At 35.7% G+C, this 15282-nt stretch overlaps 1 protein-coding gene across 3 annotated transcripts in view; it reads left to right on the forward strand.

Annotated features, from left to right (window-relative positions):
• The window catches only part of NLGN1 (neuroligin 1), an 805184-nt gene that overhangs the window by 153194 nt on the left and 636708 nt on the right, over nucleotides 1-15282 (forward strand). For 2 of the 3 annotated variants that reach the window (XM_057738870.1, XM_057738867.1), the window contains exon 2: nucleotides 11278-12089. In XM_057738870.1, the coding sequence (XP_057594853.1) occupies nucleotides 11597-12089 (493 nt within the window). In that variant the 5' untranslated portion in view covers nucleotides 11278-11596. Of the gene's footprint in view, nucleotides 1-11277; nucleotides 12090-12522; nucleotides 12583-15282 lie in introns of all 3 variants that reach the window. The other variant, XM_057738866.1, reaches the window with a different exon arrangement.

A 15282-nucleotide genomic window follows, 5' to 3' on the forward strand; every position in this document is an offset into this window, starting at 1 on the left:
ACCATTATGTTTCAAGTCACTGCATCTGTCATTTTAAATTTAAATCCATATTACTTATCTGTCCAAAACTTTATACACAAGTGGCATTGTTATCTATGCTTTCTCTTATGGTTAAAAAAAAGTCACTAGTTTCTTTACCTCTTTAACTGTGCCAAGTATTTTAATGCATATGTTGCTATAAGATTGATGCCAAGAGTTTCTGTTATTTAGAGATGTGGTCTTTAGTAATAAATCTGAGGAATTATTTAATATATGAGTAAAACATTTTACGTGCTGCAATAATACAGTAGTAGTAGTCTGTATAACATCCATAATGGCAGAGGTTTTTGTCTGGCTTTTCAAAGCTATGTACGTTTCTCCTTCGCACCTAGAACAGTGCCTGGCCTATCACTAGTGGCCAATAAATATTGCTGAATGAATAAATGAATAAAGAGACCTGGTTAGCCTTGGATGTTAACAACTAAATATGTAAGCTCTTGCTTAATACCTGATCTCTTCATTTTTGCTTTTAATTTTTTCTTAACATAAATCAATTGTTATTTGAATTGATAGATATTTTAAAGCTATATGCAAAATTCCAAATGTAGAAAGGAATATATTTAAAAGATTGCATTTTAATCAAAGACAAATAATAATTGAAACTTTTTAGTGAAATTTTTATATAGTTTATTTTATTTTGATAAATCATTTGTCAAGACTCATAAGTATAATAGGATTGTTTGTGGTTATAATTTACCAAAATGTACATTAGAGTTATTTTCTGCCATGTAGAAAAGTGTGATATCTCAAGGAACTTTGGAAGCACTAAAAATTATTTCAAACACTTAGAACATGGACAGTAAGATCTAAAATATAATCATGTTTGGCATTTTAGTCATTGTTTCTTCAATTTTTAAAACAATTTATAATTACAAACTTCCTATTGTTCAATTTTATTTCAATGGTTAATTCATTTAAACTTATTCCATGTGTATATTAAATTCTTGTGAATAATATTCATTGATGCTTTGTTACACAAATAGCCCATGAATAGAGAGCATTGTTTTGAATTTTGTTATTATTAGTACTAATAGAACTGTACAATGAAGGGAAAATAAAAGTTGTGGATATCTGAAGAAGATTGCAAGTATGATAGCCTTTACTCTTTGGGGCACTGGTTGAGCTCTAAGCCAGGTCAGGAGTGACAGAACCATTATTGTTGTTTGGTACCTTACATGAAAGGAGTTGGTGGTCTCAGTCCAGTTCCTAACAGACAGTTACTCCTTAAACAATAGTAACTATAGTATTTGCCAATTCCAGGAGAAGCCTAGGACTGAATGGGCACAAAGGTTTGACTACCCCTTCTCTGCTAATCATCCTCCAAGGGGTCAAGATTGACTCACCCTGGCACAGGGCCATACTGTGAGAAACTTAGCACTGCCTTTGCCAAAGTTGTAGCTATTCTCTGGCAGCACGGGATTTTTTAAAGAGGAATTTAATTAAGCAGGGCACCAGTAATGGCAATTCTCCACTCTTCCCAGGCACAGCAACTCACCAGAAACAAAAATAGGCTTGAATACTGAATTGAGAAGATAGCACTGCTCTTAGGTTGTACTAGCTTCTCTATAAAGACACTGGCAGGCGTAATTAAGTTGCTTCTGGACACGATGACTTGCAACCCAAAAGTGGCCCTTTTCAGACAAAAGCCTCATTAATATCAATGGAAGTAATCAGCTCTACCTGGCTGTCTCTCCTGAGCTCTTGAGTGATTGTTCATTTTCTTCTGGGAGAATCACAGGGTCACCAATTGGTTTCAAAAATGTGTCCTGTGTTATTTTACATAATGCTTTATTTGTTTGTTTGTTCGTTTGTTTTGTTTGTTTTTTTTAACAACCCGTTTTACCATTCCTGCCCTTCTCACCCCTTCTAACCTTCTTGCTCATTTGGAAGTCAACACTTCTCAGTAGAATTTAAATTTAACGATTAATATTTAGAGATTCTATCTGACAGTGGTTAAGAGTAAACATAAAGTAAAACTTATTTTATATAGTTAAATGTTAAATGGATTGTTTCACCTGCATCCCCAACAAAACAAACAAGAAACTCACAAACATTTAACCATTTGTTGTAATGATGGTCTTAGTAGAAATATTCAATTGTAGAATGCATAAGAAGACACTATCACTTTGATCTCTTTTTCTTTGTGTTATCAGAAAGCTGTAATGACATCTTAAATTCCATTTTTGGTCAGACAGTCATGGAACTAGTCACCAGTCTATATGACCATCCATGCACACCTCTGCATGGTGAGGAATTTTCATTGTACTTCAAGTTGTCTTTACCTCTTCTCTGTTTTATCTCCTCTTGCTGCAGCTGTAATTAAGATAATGCCTTCACAGAGGTCAAGTATCACAGATGAATAAATGAAATCTGAGGGTAGGGTTAATTGATGAAAAATAGTATAAGGAACGAATGGGTTATTCATTCAAGAAATATTCTCCAGTGGCCTACAATGTCATAAATTGTTCTCTGGATGGTTGTTTACAAGTCAATAATGCAAAGCCATAGCCTCTGTTCTCAAAGATTAAGGCTAATTATGTTATTTTTGTGATTGTAACTATTCTCATCATACTTGGGGTAAGATCTCACATCCCTGTTTGGCCTAGAAGTTCTTGAATTGGCAGTTCTACTCCAGCCTGATGCCCCACCCTTTTCTCAAGTCACACTGATCTCTTTGTTCATAGAGAGCCGCAGGCTTCACAGCATTTGGGTCTCCCCTTGCCTCTGTCTGACACAATTTGTCCCCTGCCAACTTCTACTTATCTTTCAGAACCCAGTTTACAGGTCACCTCTTTAGGAAGATCATGCATTCCACTCCAGATTCATTAACTCTCCCCTCATAGCATTATCTTTCTTGGCAAAGTGTTTATGACTAAATGGTTACCTGTGTGATTGATTTACATAAAGTTTGTCTTCCCCATTGAACTTTAGTCTCTGTGGGAATCATCACCATGCCTATCTCCTTCATGGTGGCCTTCCCAGTGCCTGGCACTAAATGATATATTCATGTAAGAATGAATAGGGAATCTGAGTTTAAAATTACTGCGGTAAAATGTACTACAGGTTCAGTTACAGCAAAGGCAGCAAATGCTTTGGGAGTTTCGGGAAAAGTGTTTTTGAGTCTGGGAGGATCTGAGAAGGAAGTACTGACATTTGAGCCAGGCCTTGAGGGATCCTTGCTGGAGGCCCTCCAGGCAAAATCTGATGGGGAGAGTATTTTCCAGGAAGGAAGATCTGATAAACAAGTTGGGTCCAATTCACTGACCATGGCTCCCAGTGCTGCGTTTTGTTTGTTTGTTTTTTAATTAGTATTGTTTTTTCACAAAGATAGTTTGCTACCAGGTATAATGTCTGCGATATACTCGTGATTTTTTCCCTTTAAACTATTTTGCTGGTAAATTTTTTTCTCCTGTTACTCTCAAATTTTAGTTTGCCTTTTCTCCTTAACATTCTATTTTCTCCGACTTACATCATTGGAGAAGTTCATTCAGAGTGGTAGTAGCCCAAGGAGAGAGAGAACAGGTAGAACCCTGCTTACATTTTCTGTGAAGGAAGGGAGAAGAGGGTATAATCTGGGAACCCGTTGAGGCCTGCCTACCCTTCCTCCTAGAAGGAGGCTCTGGACAAAATTGAGGAGGAGGCAGAGTTTATCTTTAGATTCTATTAATTTTTCTGCCTTATCTCTTTCTATTTTATACATTTATAAAACTGTGTTCTTGTTTTATTGAAAAATGTTTCAGTGGCTTTGTGTTTCCAATCTTTAATTATCTGTTATACAGAGATGATGATTATCTCTAACTCATGGTATTTGGAGACAATTAAATGAGATGATGGAGTTGGCTCACTGGCCGCAATCCATACTCATTGGTGCTAGCATTAATCAAGTGGTTATTAATTAATGATGATCATGGCAGAATATACATCACCACATTTGTTCTCCATAGCTACATGTTGGCCACAACATGCGCTGTGATAGCCCTTGAACGTCTGCATGACTAAGGTCTTGAACTTTGGTGTTCCCATCTTTGTGATTTTGGTTCTAATTCTTTCTTACTTTTTCCCTTTGTACCCTTCTAGTACTGCTTGCTTTTCTACCCAGATTCAGTTAATCTATTCAACACTAGAATTACCATTTCTTATAATCTTTGCTCCTTGAAATTCTACCATTCTTGCCTTGTTTATCCCTCATCCTAAATCCTATTATTTACTCTCTGCCCCAGGTTATGGAATATTGCTGGAAAAACTTTCAATACCACACCATTTGGAGCCACTCCTAATTATGCCTATTAATTAACCTCAGCAAGCTAACCAGCCACCTTCCCATTTTCCTCCTGTTGGTGTCCGGTGTGTTTCACTCTCCTTGAAACCCTCAAAGGGAGCATATGCCTTTATTGAGTTAGTCTCATTCAGGAGCAAAGCAAAATGCCATGTATCATAAAGGTTCAGGGTACATCCTTTAGAGTTAGGAGTCTGCCTTTTTTTTTTTTTTTTTTTAGCTTTGTCGCCTCAAGAAAGTTATCTAAGTACATAAAGCCTCACTTTCCTCATCTCAAATAAGAATATTTGGCTTATAAGTTTGTTGTGAGGACTAAATGTAAAGTGCTTTGGACAGAGCTTGGCAAGTAGTTGGTGACCTGTAATAGTAGCTGTTTTTGATGTCATTTTCACACAAATGTGGATGTATTTAGCTATACTTCAAACTGAACATGAAAATAAAATTGTTTCTGGTTTCTTTCCCACAAATTCATTCACTAAAGCTAATGGTTTCCACACCTTTGTGGTCACATAATCCTGCATTTTTGATAACCAAATCATAAAAAGTTTAAAATATGTACTTATACTCCTCCATAACTATCTCTATCATCAGATTGCAAAACATACACAAAATAGACATAAAATGATGAGAAAGTCAGTTTTTTTAATATCTTATAAAATCGATGCTTTCTATCTCAAGATGTAGAGATTCTTAGGGCACAGTTCACAGCCACTAAAATGGATATAAATTTGCATTTCAAAGTTATCTTCTTGATGTTTTCAAATATTTTTGTCTGCTTGTCATTATATGTGATTAGATAGCCATTATTTTCAGTTTTGCAATATAGCTGAAGAATAATTTATGCTAGAACTAGAAAAATTTCATTTCTGCTTGTTTCTTATCCTTATTCTATTACTGGTATTTCCTTTAATCTACATTTATCTTGTGGGAAAAACAATGTAGTAGCCAATTTTTGAGAGTTACATTAACTAAACTGTGACGAAAAATGTATAAATCTGCTTATCCAGGGGTATTAACTCTTAATATATCATCAAACATTGAAAAGGAAGAGTAGCAACAACAAAATGCCACTGCTGGCAACCCCACCACAGTATAGAACCATCACTTTCCAAAGTACATCTCAAGTGCTATATGAATCACACAACCATGTGAAGACACTGGCATGAAACCATATATTCATATTAGGAAAGCTTGATTTCTTTCTCTTTTTGCCTTATAAAAAATTACAGTACATAGAAGTTCAATGATTTACTTCCCTTCTCTCATGTGGTCCTCTTGTGGTGGGGTATAAACACACTGCTTTGGGGATCTCTGCTCCACAGTACTGCCAGTTTAATTTTCTTATGAATAGATTTGATAATACTCTTCCCCTGCTAGGAATATTTAATGGGTTTTCATCATCCAGTGAATAAAATCCAAAATCTTTAGGCTTTTAATGAAGGGCTTGCTTGATTTGGCTGTAACCTGCCTTTCCAGTGTCATCCAGTGCTCAACCTCATTAACTCTGGGTTCTGGCCGAACCAAACTGTGCCATCCTCAAAGGTGGCTGCTTCTTTCCTTTCTGTCATAGGTCAGGTTTCCCAGGGGAAAAAAAAAAAAAAAAAGACCCTGAGATGGAGGTTTGCCTGCTAAAAGTTTATTTGGACATACCATTGGGAAAAACACCTAGGGGGCAGTCAGAGAATTACAACCAACTCCTCCCTCGGCACCTTTCCTTAGGGAGCTTTGGGGCTGGGATGGCCCCTCAGAGTGGGTCTGCATTGAAGCAAGGAGACCAGACCTTTCTACACTGGTGTGGACTTTATACTTGGAGTGTGAGCTGCTCCCAGGGAGGTTGGGTACCACATTACCACTACATATTTTTTCCACTGTTTCTAGAATGTGCCCTCTACCTGAAATTCCCTCTGTGACCATCAGTGTTTGTTCAGTTCTTCAAGGCCCAGCTCATATTCCCCCTGATTCATGAACTGTTTCCTCATCCACTAACTCGAGATAGACCTGTCTCTTCTTTTAAAGCCTGATAACATTTTTTTCTGATTGCATTCGTTTATTCATCTCATTTTTCATTACTATGTGAATTAATTACACATTACTTGCTTTAAGTGGTCAGTTACTGAATGGACTCACAGGACTCAAATAGTTTATACTCATTGGATAGCTTTATTACAGGCAAATAATATAATAGAGCAACAATAGGAGAAGGGTATGCATTGAATGGGGTCTGGAAATCTCAGACTCGGTCTTTGTTTTCCCACTCCTGGATCCCACGATACCCCTTGTCTCCAGGTCTTGAACCATTAACAGTGTGCATGTGAAACATCTTGGTATAGGAAACCCGCAATCTGCTGGTGGTCAGGTTCTCTTACAGTGAGCTGTTCCCATAAGCACATTCAATTCCATGGCCAGGGTTGGTCATTGAAAACTGCCACACTCCACTGAAACCAGTTATTACTAAATGTAATTATTTTAAAATTATTATTACTAAATCCAACTCTTAAATCTCATTATTATTACTAAGTGCTGTTGCCAGGCTGATATGTTCTGACCTCAAAACAACTTATAGATTCACAGGTATGAAACATTATTTATATCTTTAGTTAATACAGTCAGTCTTCATTGTTCCTGGATCTGTATTGCAAATTTGCCTGTTCAGTAAAATTTATTTGTAACCCAAAGTCAATACTCCTAGTGCTCTTGCAGTCATTCACAGATATGAGCAAAGCAGCAAATGTGAGTCACCCGATGAGCATGCTTCCTGCTGAGGTTGAGCAAGGTGATGATCTGACTGCTGGTTTCAGCTCCCACGCAGAGATGAACAGAGGATGGAGAAGGTAGAGAGTGCAGTATAGTGTAAGAAGCTCCAGCTCCAGGGCCAGGTGGAGGGGGTTTGAATCCCAGCTCTGTCATCTCTTAGTGAGGTGGCCTCAGACAAGTCACTAAACACTTCTGAACTTTGTTTTCTCTTTTGTAAAGCACAGAAAATAGAATCTACTAGGATGAGTTGATTTTAGGGTTTAAGATGATAATTTATAACTGTGTGAAATATGTACGTATATGTTTGTGTATATGTGCACATACACACATGCACACGTGTATATATGCAGATGCATTTCCCTCGGAGCAATGGATCCATATTCCCTAATTCAGTGTTTGCAATGACTTTATAGAACATAACTCTGGTGAGTAACAAGCATCAGTTGGGTAGCATTGGCCAAGTTCCATGCAGCTCTGATGATCAGCATGCAGTCAAGTCAGAGCTTTACAGTATTGTAGCTACTTGGGGACAATGACTAGATTGTACTTACCTTTAAATTCTCATAAGATTTAGCACAATAGCTTATACATTATAGATAGCCAATAAATGTTTGTTGAGTGAAGGAAAAATTGGACGAATGTGGCCATCCACTGAGATTATTTAATGTCCTAGAAATTTCTCTACCCTCTCCAGCATCATCTCTTTGATCAGGAACAAATTAGTTGGTGGACCAGGTGTTGTGATAAATTAATGCAAGGAGATAATATATATATTCCCATTTATGATGTCTTTTTAAAATGTTATTTATTTTTGTTTTATTTATCTCGGTGGGATTGCATATGCTTTAACCAAAGGGGAGAATGATGGAGGAATTTGTAAACTAGTATCTCCACCTACTGCAAAGTCAGAAGAAGCTAGTCCTGTGTGGATTGATAAGCTCACCTACTTGCTGGACTGCTCACTAAGGCTTTTCTGACCTCATTATTTTAATGTATTTATTAGAAAATATTTCAAACATATAGAAAAATACAGAGAATTCCATAACAAAAGTGTGTGTGAGCACATGTGTATGCATGTGTCACCCAACACCATCAAATCTTGCTGCAGTTACTTAATTGTGGTCTTTTAAGGCCTCATCACAGGTTATCATTCATAGTTCCAATTAATTAATAACATTAATTAATTGCTGGAACTAATTTCACATCCTTTTCTCTCTACCCATGGATAACAAATATTCTGTTATTACATATTTATGCATCTGTGAATTATATGTAGTTTTTTCATGTTTTAAGCTTTATTTAAATACCATTTTACTATATCTAATTTTTGTTCAAAAGTTTTGAGATTTATTCATGTTGATATATTTAGGTCTGGGTTATTTTCACTGAAGTATAGAATTCTAATTTGTGAATATATCAATTCACTTATCCATATCTGTAATGGACATTTATGCTATTATGAAGTTGGGCCTTTTTTGCTTACTCATTATTTTAACATGATCTTATGTAAACACATATGGACACCAAATCACTGCATTCAATGTAAAGTAAAAAAAGGTAAAAAAGGTAACAAAATCTAAAGTTCCAATAAGAACAGGGTAGGCCATTTAAATTTCTCTGTTTTTATGAAATTGTTTTTATGAAATTCAGAGTATTTACCTAGATTCTATTTTCTTAAGGAACATAAAACGCTTTTACAATTCAATTTTAAATGCACTAAGATCAATTTTTAAAAAAGTGTTAATTGTGAAGTGAGAGACTGTATCATCTGTAATGATCAAGAGGATGGCCTTTAAATTAGATGCCAGTGGGCTTCTGGATCTGCTATTGATTAGCTGCGAGACCTGGGCCAAGGTACTTAACTTCTTTAAGTCTCAGTTCCTTGTGAGTAAAAAGGAGATAACTGTGGAACCCAGTTTTTAGGGTTGTTGTAAATGAGATGTAAATGCATAAAAGCTAAGGGTTTGGCATACACTGTTCTAAGGAAGCACCAATAAATAGGAAAAAAACCCTGCCAACAAATTTGAGAGTCTTTATATTTAGGCATATATATATATACACATATATGTTTGAATTTTCAGTTATTTTTTTTCAATTTTTTTTTTTTTTTTTTTTTTTTTTTTTTTTGGCACACGGGCTTAGTTGCTCCGTGGCATGTGGGATCTTCCTGGAGCAGGGATTGAACTCATGTCCTCCGCATTGGCAGGCAGACTCCCAACCACTGCGCCACCTAGGAAGCCTGAATTTTCAGTTATTTTAAAAAGCAATATTTTTACATTAAAATTGGGCAACTGTTATTATTATAACAGCAACCTCTGAAAAATATTTGGGGTCAATACTATAATTCTCTATATAGGTAAGCCCACGTATAATGGGCTATTTTTGTAACTTCAAAAGCTAAACATTAGAATTTGAAAATTTACCATGGCATGCAGAATTCTCATCCTCCACAATTTGTGTTGAAGTGGCACATTAAAGTGGGAAACAGCAGCCCTTTTATTTTTAACACAGTTAAGGATTTGTGAGTACAAAAATGAGTGTTATTTTGTTAGTAACCAAACAAGTACTTTTTATTATGGATGAGATACTAAGTGTGTAAAGAAGAATTTTTAGAAATCGCTGTATTTGAAAATTAGGCTGAATAAAACATGGTGATGGAGACTTTTAAGTCCTCACCATAGATTCTCTATTTTAGGTGTCAAAATGCTGCTTTTTAACACCAAAAGGTATGAGCATTATATATACTCTTAACAGAAATGGGTTTGTGTAGCTAAATCTCCAATACATGCTAGAGTTTTGGCACAGAAATGGGATGGGTCTAAGTCTATGTTTTGTATGTTAATGTGCTTTCACAGCAAAGGTATGCGAATTAACACAGACTGAAGTATTCTTGAAGAAAGACATTTATCTCCTTATTGCTGTCTGGAATGAATTGTTCAGAGCTAAAGGAACACCAGGCTTGAACCAAATCTCCTGCTGCCCTATATAGTTTTTACAATCTCCTTTTCAATAACACAAAGTCAGGGCAGCGTCGCTGCCAGACCAGCACTTCTTCAGGAATCTTCCCATAATATGACAGGATAGAACCATCTATAATACAAATCAACACAGTTATTTTCAAACTAAGCACTTTAAAAGGTTGCTTGAACTGGAAAAGACAAATTTGCCGAGTTGCGTGCTATTTTGCAGTAAGATTACACTGTGAATTGCACTGCACTGAATGTTATATTGTATTCTGATGCATCTTAAGTTGGACTGGGTAAACAGTGTTAGATGTTTGATTAGTGTTAATATGTAAGATGCTATGGTTAGGTACGGTTGTTCTTTTAAACTGCCACACTTCTTTTGTATTGTTCCTTTGATCTCTAACAGATAGTGAGAACATTTGTAATTTAAAATATATTGACTTTGACTAAGAATTAATTTTCCTGTTGCAGATTTACTGATATATAAAATATGTAGCAAAAAAAATAGTCTGCAAAAATCGATGCCAACTTCCATCTCTTTTTCAAATTGTGTCTAAAGGCATTTTATCTTCTAAATTCTTGAATCTTAATATAAAGTGAAGGAGGTATAGCCAATGATTTTATGTCTACTTTTGAGAAATTACAAGAAGATTGACCTTATAAGGTAGTTGCACTTATATGATCATAGTTGAACTAGTATTGGTTTTGTTGTTCTAATATTATCTTTGTTTTTTCTATATAGCACGGGATTGGGGACCATCTTTTTATTTGTTTGTTTAGTATATATAGTCATTCTTACAAAGTTTGTTTATATTCCACTAATTCCCTGCCGATATTTTTAAAAAGGTATTCTACTATTGAATTCTAATTTTTAGTATGTTTGGTGATTAATACTGTGGTTCCTTAAAGTGATGGAAGACCTTCAATAAAGGGAAAATTTCACACATAACCTTCAGCATTTTAAGAAAACTGTATTGTGAAATACAGCTCCCGAAACTGTATATTTTGACAAGGCCTGCTTCCTTTTAAATTAGTATAAAGTCAGGAGGCAAGTTTCTCAATATTCTAATAATCAGTTATTTCACCTGTCATCTCACATCAAACCATAATTTTCCTATAGTAGTATTTAACTCACCTGAATCCAGCCACTATTAATGTATTTCTGTAGCTTGTAAAACATCTAGTTATCGCTCTGTCTATTTTAGCTTGTTTGTACTAATGATTTATTTTCATTTTCTCTAGGATATAGACCTGCAGCTGACTGGATTTGATTTATAAGAGGGAAACGTACAGTCAATGGCCACTTCCGCCACATTGCCGTTATGGAAAACAGAATGGTCAATAGGATATGGTCTGAGAAATAGTGATGATTGAAGATGCTACTTCAATACATATGAAATCAATGGGAGATACTGGCTGCATGAAGAGCTTTCTGAACTTTTCTTGACAAGCTGCCTTTAAGAAATCGGAGGTGTATTCTACCATTATACGGTTTTCCTCAAGTGGATACAAATACCTTTGCCTCACTGTAACCAGACAACCACACAACTAATGTGGGACCATGGCACTGCCCAGATGCGCGTGGCCAAATTATGTTTGGAGAGCAGTAATGGCATGCTTGGTACACAGGGGATTGGGTGCCTCATTGACTCTTTGTGTGTTGGGCTGTTTGCTTCAGGCTGCCCATGTGCTCTCACAAAAATTGGATGATGCAGACCCACTGGTGACTACCAACTTCGGCAAGATAAGAGGGATTAAGAAAGAACTCAATAATGAAATTTTGGGTCCTGTTATTCAGTTTCTTGGGGTTCCGTATGCAGCCCCGCCAACAGGGGAACATCGTTTTCAGCCTCCAGAACCACCATCTCCTTGGTCAGATATCAGGAATGCTACTCAATTTGCTCCTGTGTGTCCCCAGAATATCATTGATGGCAGATTGCCAGAAGTCATGCTTCCTGTGTGGTTTACTAATAACTTGGATGTGGTTTCATCCTATGTACAAGACCAGAGTGAAGATTGCCTGTATTTAAACATATATGTCCCAACTGAGGATGGTGAGTTTACTACAGGAAAAACAGGGAGATTTATTTATATTTTTCTTTTCTGTTCTAACAATATTAATTCATGTGTACTGGTAGCATGCATGGCTTTTCCTGTTGGCATGTAGACATACGTTACATGCGTGCATGCCACTCTTTTTGTTTATGTGTGTTGGTCTTATTATGTTTTTTCCTGTGCCTACTCATTTTTTTTCCCTCTGCAGCACGTATATTTAGGTAGAAATGGGTTCCTAATTTCCATTTCCTACCGAATGACTTCTGAGAAGATGCATCAACATTTCTCCATTGCATGTGCAGGTTCAACGAACTGGGGATCTTTCGCACTCAGTAAATGCAGGAGCGTATTAAGTTAGATAGTGGTGTTGCATGTTCCGGCGGTCTGTGATGGAGCGCCATGTTATTTTCTAGTCTTCTATTCATTTTTCAGTAAAAAGAATATCCAAGGAATGTGCCAGAAAACCCGGCAAGAAAATATGTAGAAAAGGAGGTATGTATAAAAGTGGAAATAAAAAATGGGGGAAACAGCTTGCAGAGGAAGAACAAGATATTCTCCCTAAAGATGATTTGCTGATGCTGGAAAGTGAATGGTTAGGTGATATTTTAAATTTAATGAAGCCTGTCAAAGAACAGAAAGATGGTTGAGGAGAGCTCTAGCTGAGTAGATGACATTGACAAAGCTCATTGGTGGTACCTTGTGTGCTGGTGCTGGTAGCATGGACAGGAGTTGAATCTCTGCTTTGAGTTTGTATATAGAGGAAAAGATACTTAGGTTGTTACATTGCCTGCAGGGAACCCAAAGATGCTGCCTTCCCAGATGTTCACCTTTGATCTCTGAACCCTTATTTATAGATAATAGATTCCTGTTTCTCTTAAAATTGATCAGTTCAGTCACAAACCTAGTTTTTTGTTTGTTTATCCTTACTTCTGAACACCCTATGAACTTTCTCATATAAGGGTAAATTAGCCATAACTATTGGGCAATTACCATTATTAAGTGATAGTATTTTTTTTCTCAAACATGCCATTTTCAGTCACTCTGCCAGAAAAAAATGAGATTTTGCAGCTTTTTATACTAAATATTTACAGTCTTAAAATTGCTTTAACATTTTTATATTTATGTTAAACAATTTAAAACGTAGGGAAGAACATGATTCAGAAGCTACAATTAAATCAACCTTCAAATCATCCTCTAGCCAGATTGAGCAAACGTAGACACTGACAGCTGCAAGCTTGCATCTGAATGTAGCTTGTCCACACTCCATTTTTATAGAACATCCAGTAAATCACTCATAGGAGAGTATGATTTTCTCTGGCAGTAAATTATCCAAGTGTTATTTTGACCTTATTATAACTTTGTAGAATTTTCAATCTTCATACAGAAGTCATATGAATATTCCAGTGCTGTACATTCTCTCTCTCTGTGCACTTCTAATCTCCTGGCTGGACCAAGTCAGATTTCATTACAACATCCTTGTGGGGTGGGGAGTGTCTAAACTGGTTTTTTTTTCCCCGCTGGGATTGCATTATGTGGAAGAAGCTTCATATAACCAAATCCTCAATTGCAGATCAGACGTATTTGCATTAAATTGAGTTTTGTTTTGTTTTGTTTTTGTTCTTATTTCTTTGGTCAGGCTGATAGAATGGGATTTTAACCTTTATGTTTATTATTAATGTCATGATTTGGGTTAAGAGAATAGTATGCTTAAGAAGGTACATATGGAGGAAACAAAGATGTTTTTAAATAACTAAAAAAGTCTCTTGTTTTTTCCCAAATGAGAATAACTGCAGTAATTTACATGCTTTCAACTAATGTACAATACTGCAGTGGTTATTATTATGCAGCTTATCAAGCATGTGTAATTAGCTAAGTGACTTTCGCCTCCTACCACAAAGATGTTGATTCACAAAGTCATAAATAAAGATGCTATTGAAGAATGTATAAATAGAGCATAATACATAAAAATATGTACAATCAAAAAATGATAAGGACATCAAAAGGTAAGCTAGTAAGTAAGTGACCTTTCTTCTTATACAACTTCAGAAGGAAATGGATTCATTAAAAAATCCTTTTTCATTGTTCTTTGGATTGTTGGTTCCATCTGCTTTATGAGAGAGTTGGCAAAGAAGTATGTAGGCTGTGCTATTTACTTTGGCAAACTTTGAACTAATTTATAATTAGCCTGAGGACAAGATCTGTAGATACCTACATCCGTCTGTGTGGTTTATGTCCGAATCTATTGTGTTTTTATATTAAGAATTCTAAAAAATGGGTTCACTTTGGTATTTAATATGTTATTAATAAATAAGTTATGCTTATTTATTAGCTATTTGCATAGTATCCTAAAATCTAAATAACAAATAATTTAAATGTAATTTTCTATATAAATGTTTTTTTCTTTTTAATAAGCAAAATTAAAGTTTAGAGCTTGACTTTTGAGCAGAGGAGTAGAATTTTTTTCCCCAAACGTTCAGTTTTTTTTTCATCTCTGTCATGGAGGGTATATTCTGGTCATTTCAGGAAATCATATTTTCCTGGTTCAAAAAATCATATGCATATACTAATATATTGCATACGGACTGTGAGTTCTTCATAGAATTCTGGAAGTTTAGAAAGTATAGGAATAGTTGTGTGGCATTTTATCTAGGTGCTAATAAAATTCTAGCTTATTATTTATCTCTTCTTTTTTTAATTGTGTATGGTCATCTGCAGAAGCAGATGGACCCCCACCCTTGTATCAATCTGTGTATGCTGTATTCATTCAAAACTGTTTCTTCATTGCCTATTATATGTACTATCAGTAGTGAATGAAACAAAGGTCTCTCTTCCCATAGAACTTACATTCAAGTAAGTTTACAGAGAACAAAGCATTTTCTGCACTTTGTATGAAAGGAAGAACACCTTCTCCCTCTTCCAAAAGATGCCTTGTTATAATTTTTAAATATAGCTTTTACAATATTTTTTTCCTGTGCAACTGAAGAAAAAAACATATTTTACCAATAGGCTGCCTCTCATTTACAACAGGTCCCAGTTGCACTTTTTAATCCATCTTTTTAAATTTCCCTTGATAGTTTAGCCATATGTTAATTACTCTCTAGATATTTCTTCAGGGTTTTATCGTTACAAAATTGAAAGAAAGGATGAGTGCTTAAAATGAGATGGCTGTCAACACTTGGCCAAATAGGCAGA

The sequence above is a fragment of the Hippopotamus amphibius genome, chromosome 6, assembly GCF_030028045.1.
Source record: "Hippopotamus amphibius kiboko isolate mHipAmp2 chromosome 6, mHipAmp2.hap2, whole genome shotgun sequence".
NCBI classification, from domain to species: Eukaryota; Metazoa; Chordata; class Mammalia; order Artiodactyla; family Hippopotamidae; genus Hippopotamus; species Hippopotamus amphibius.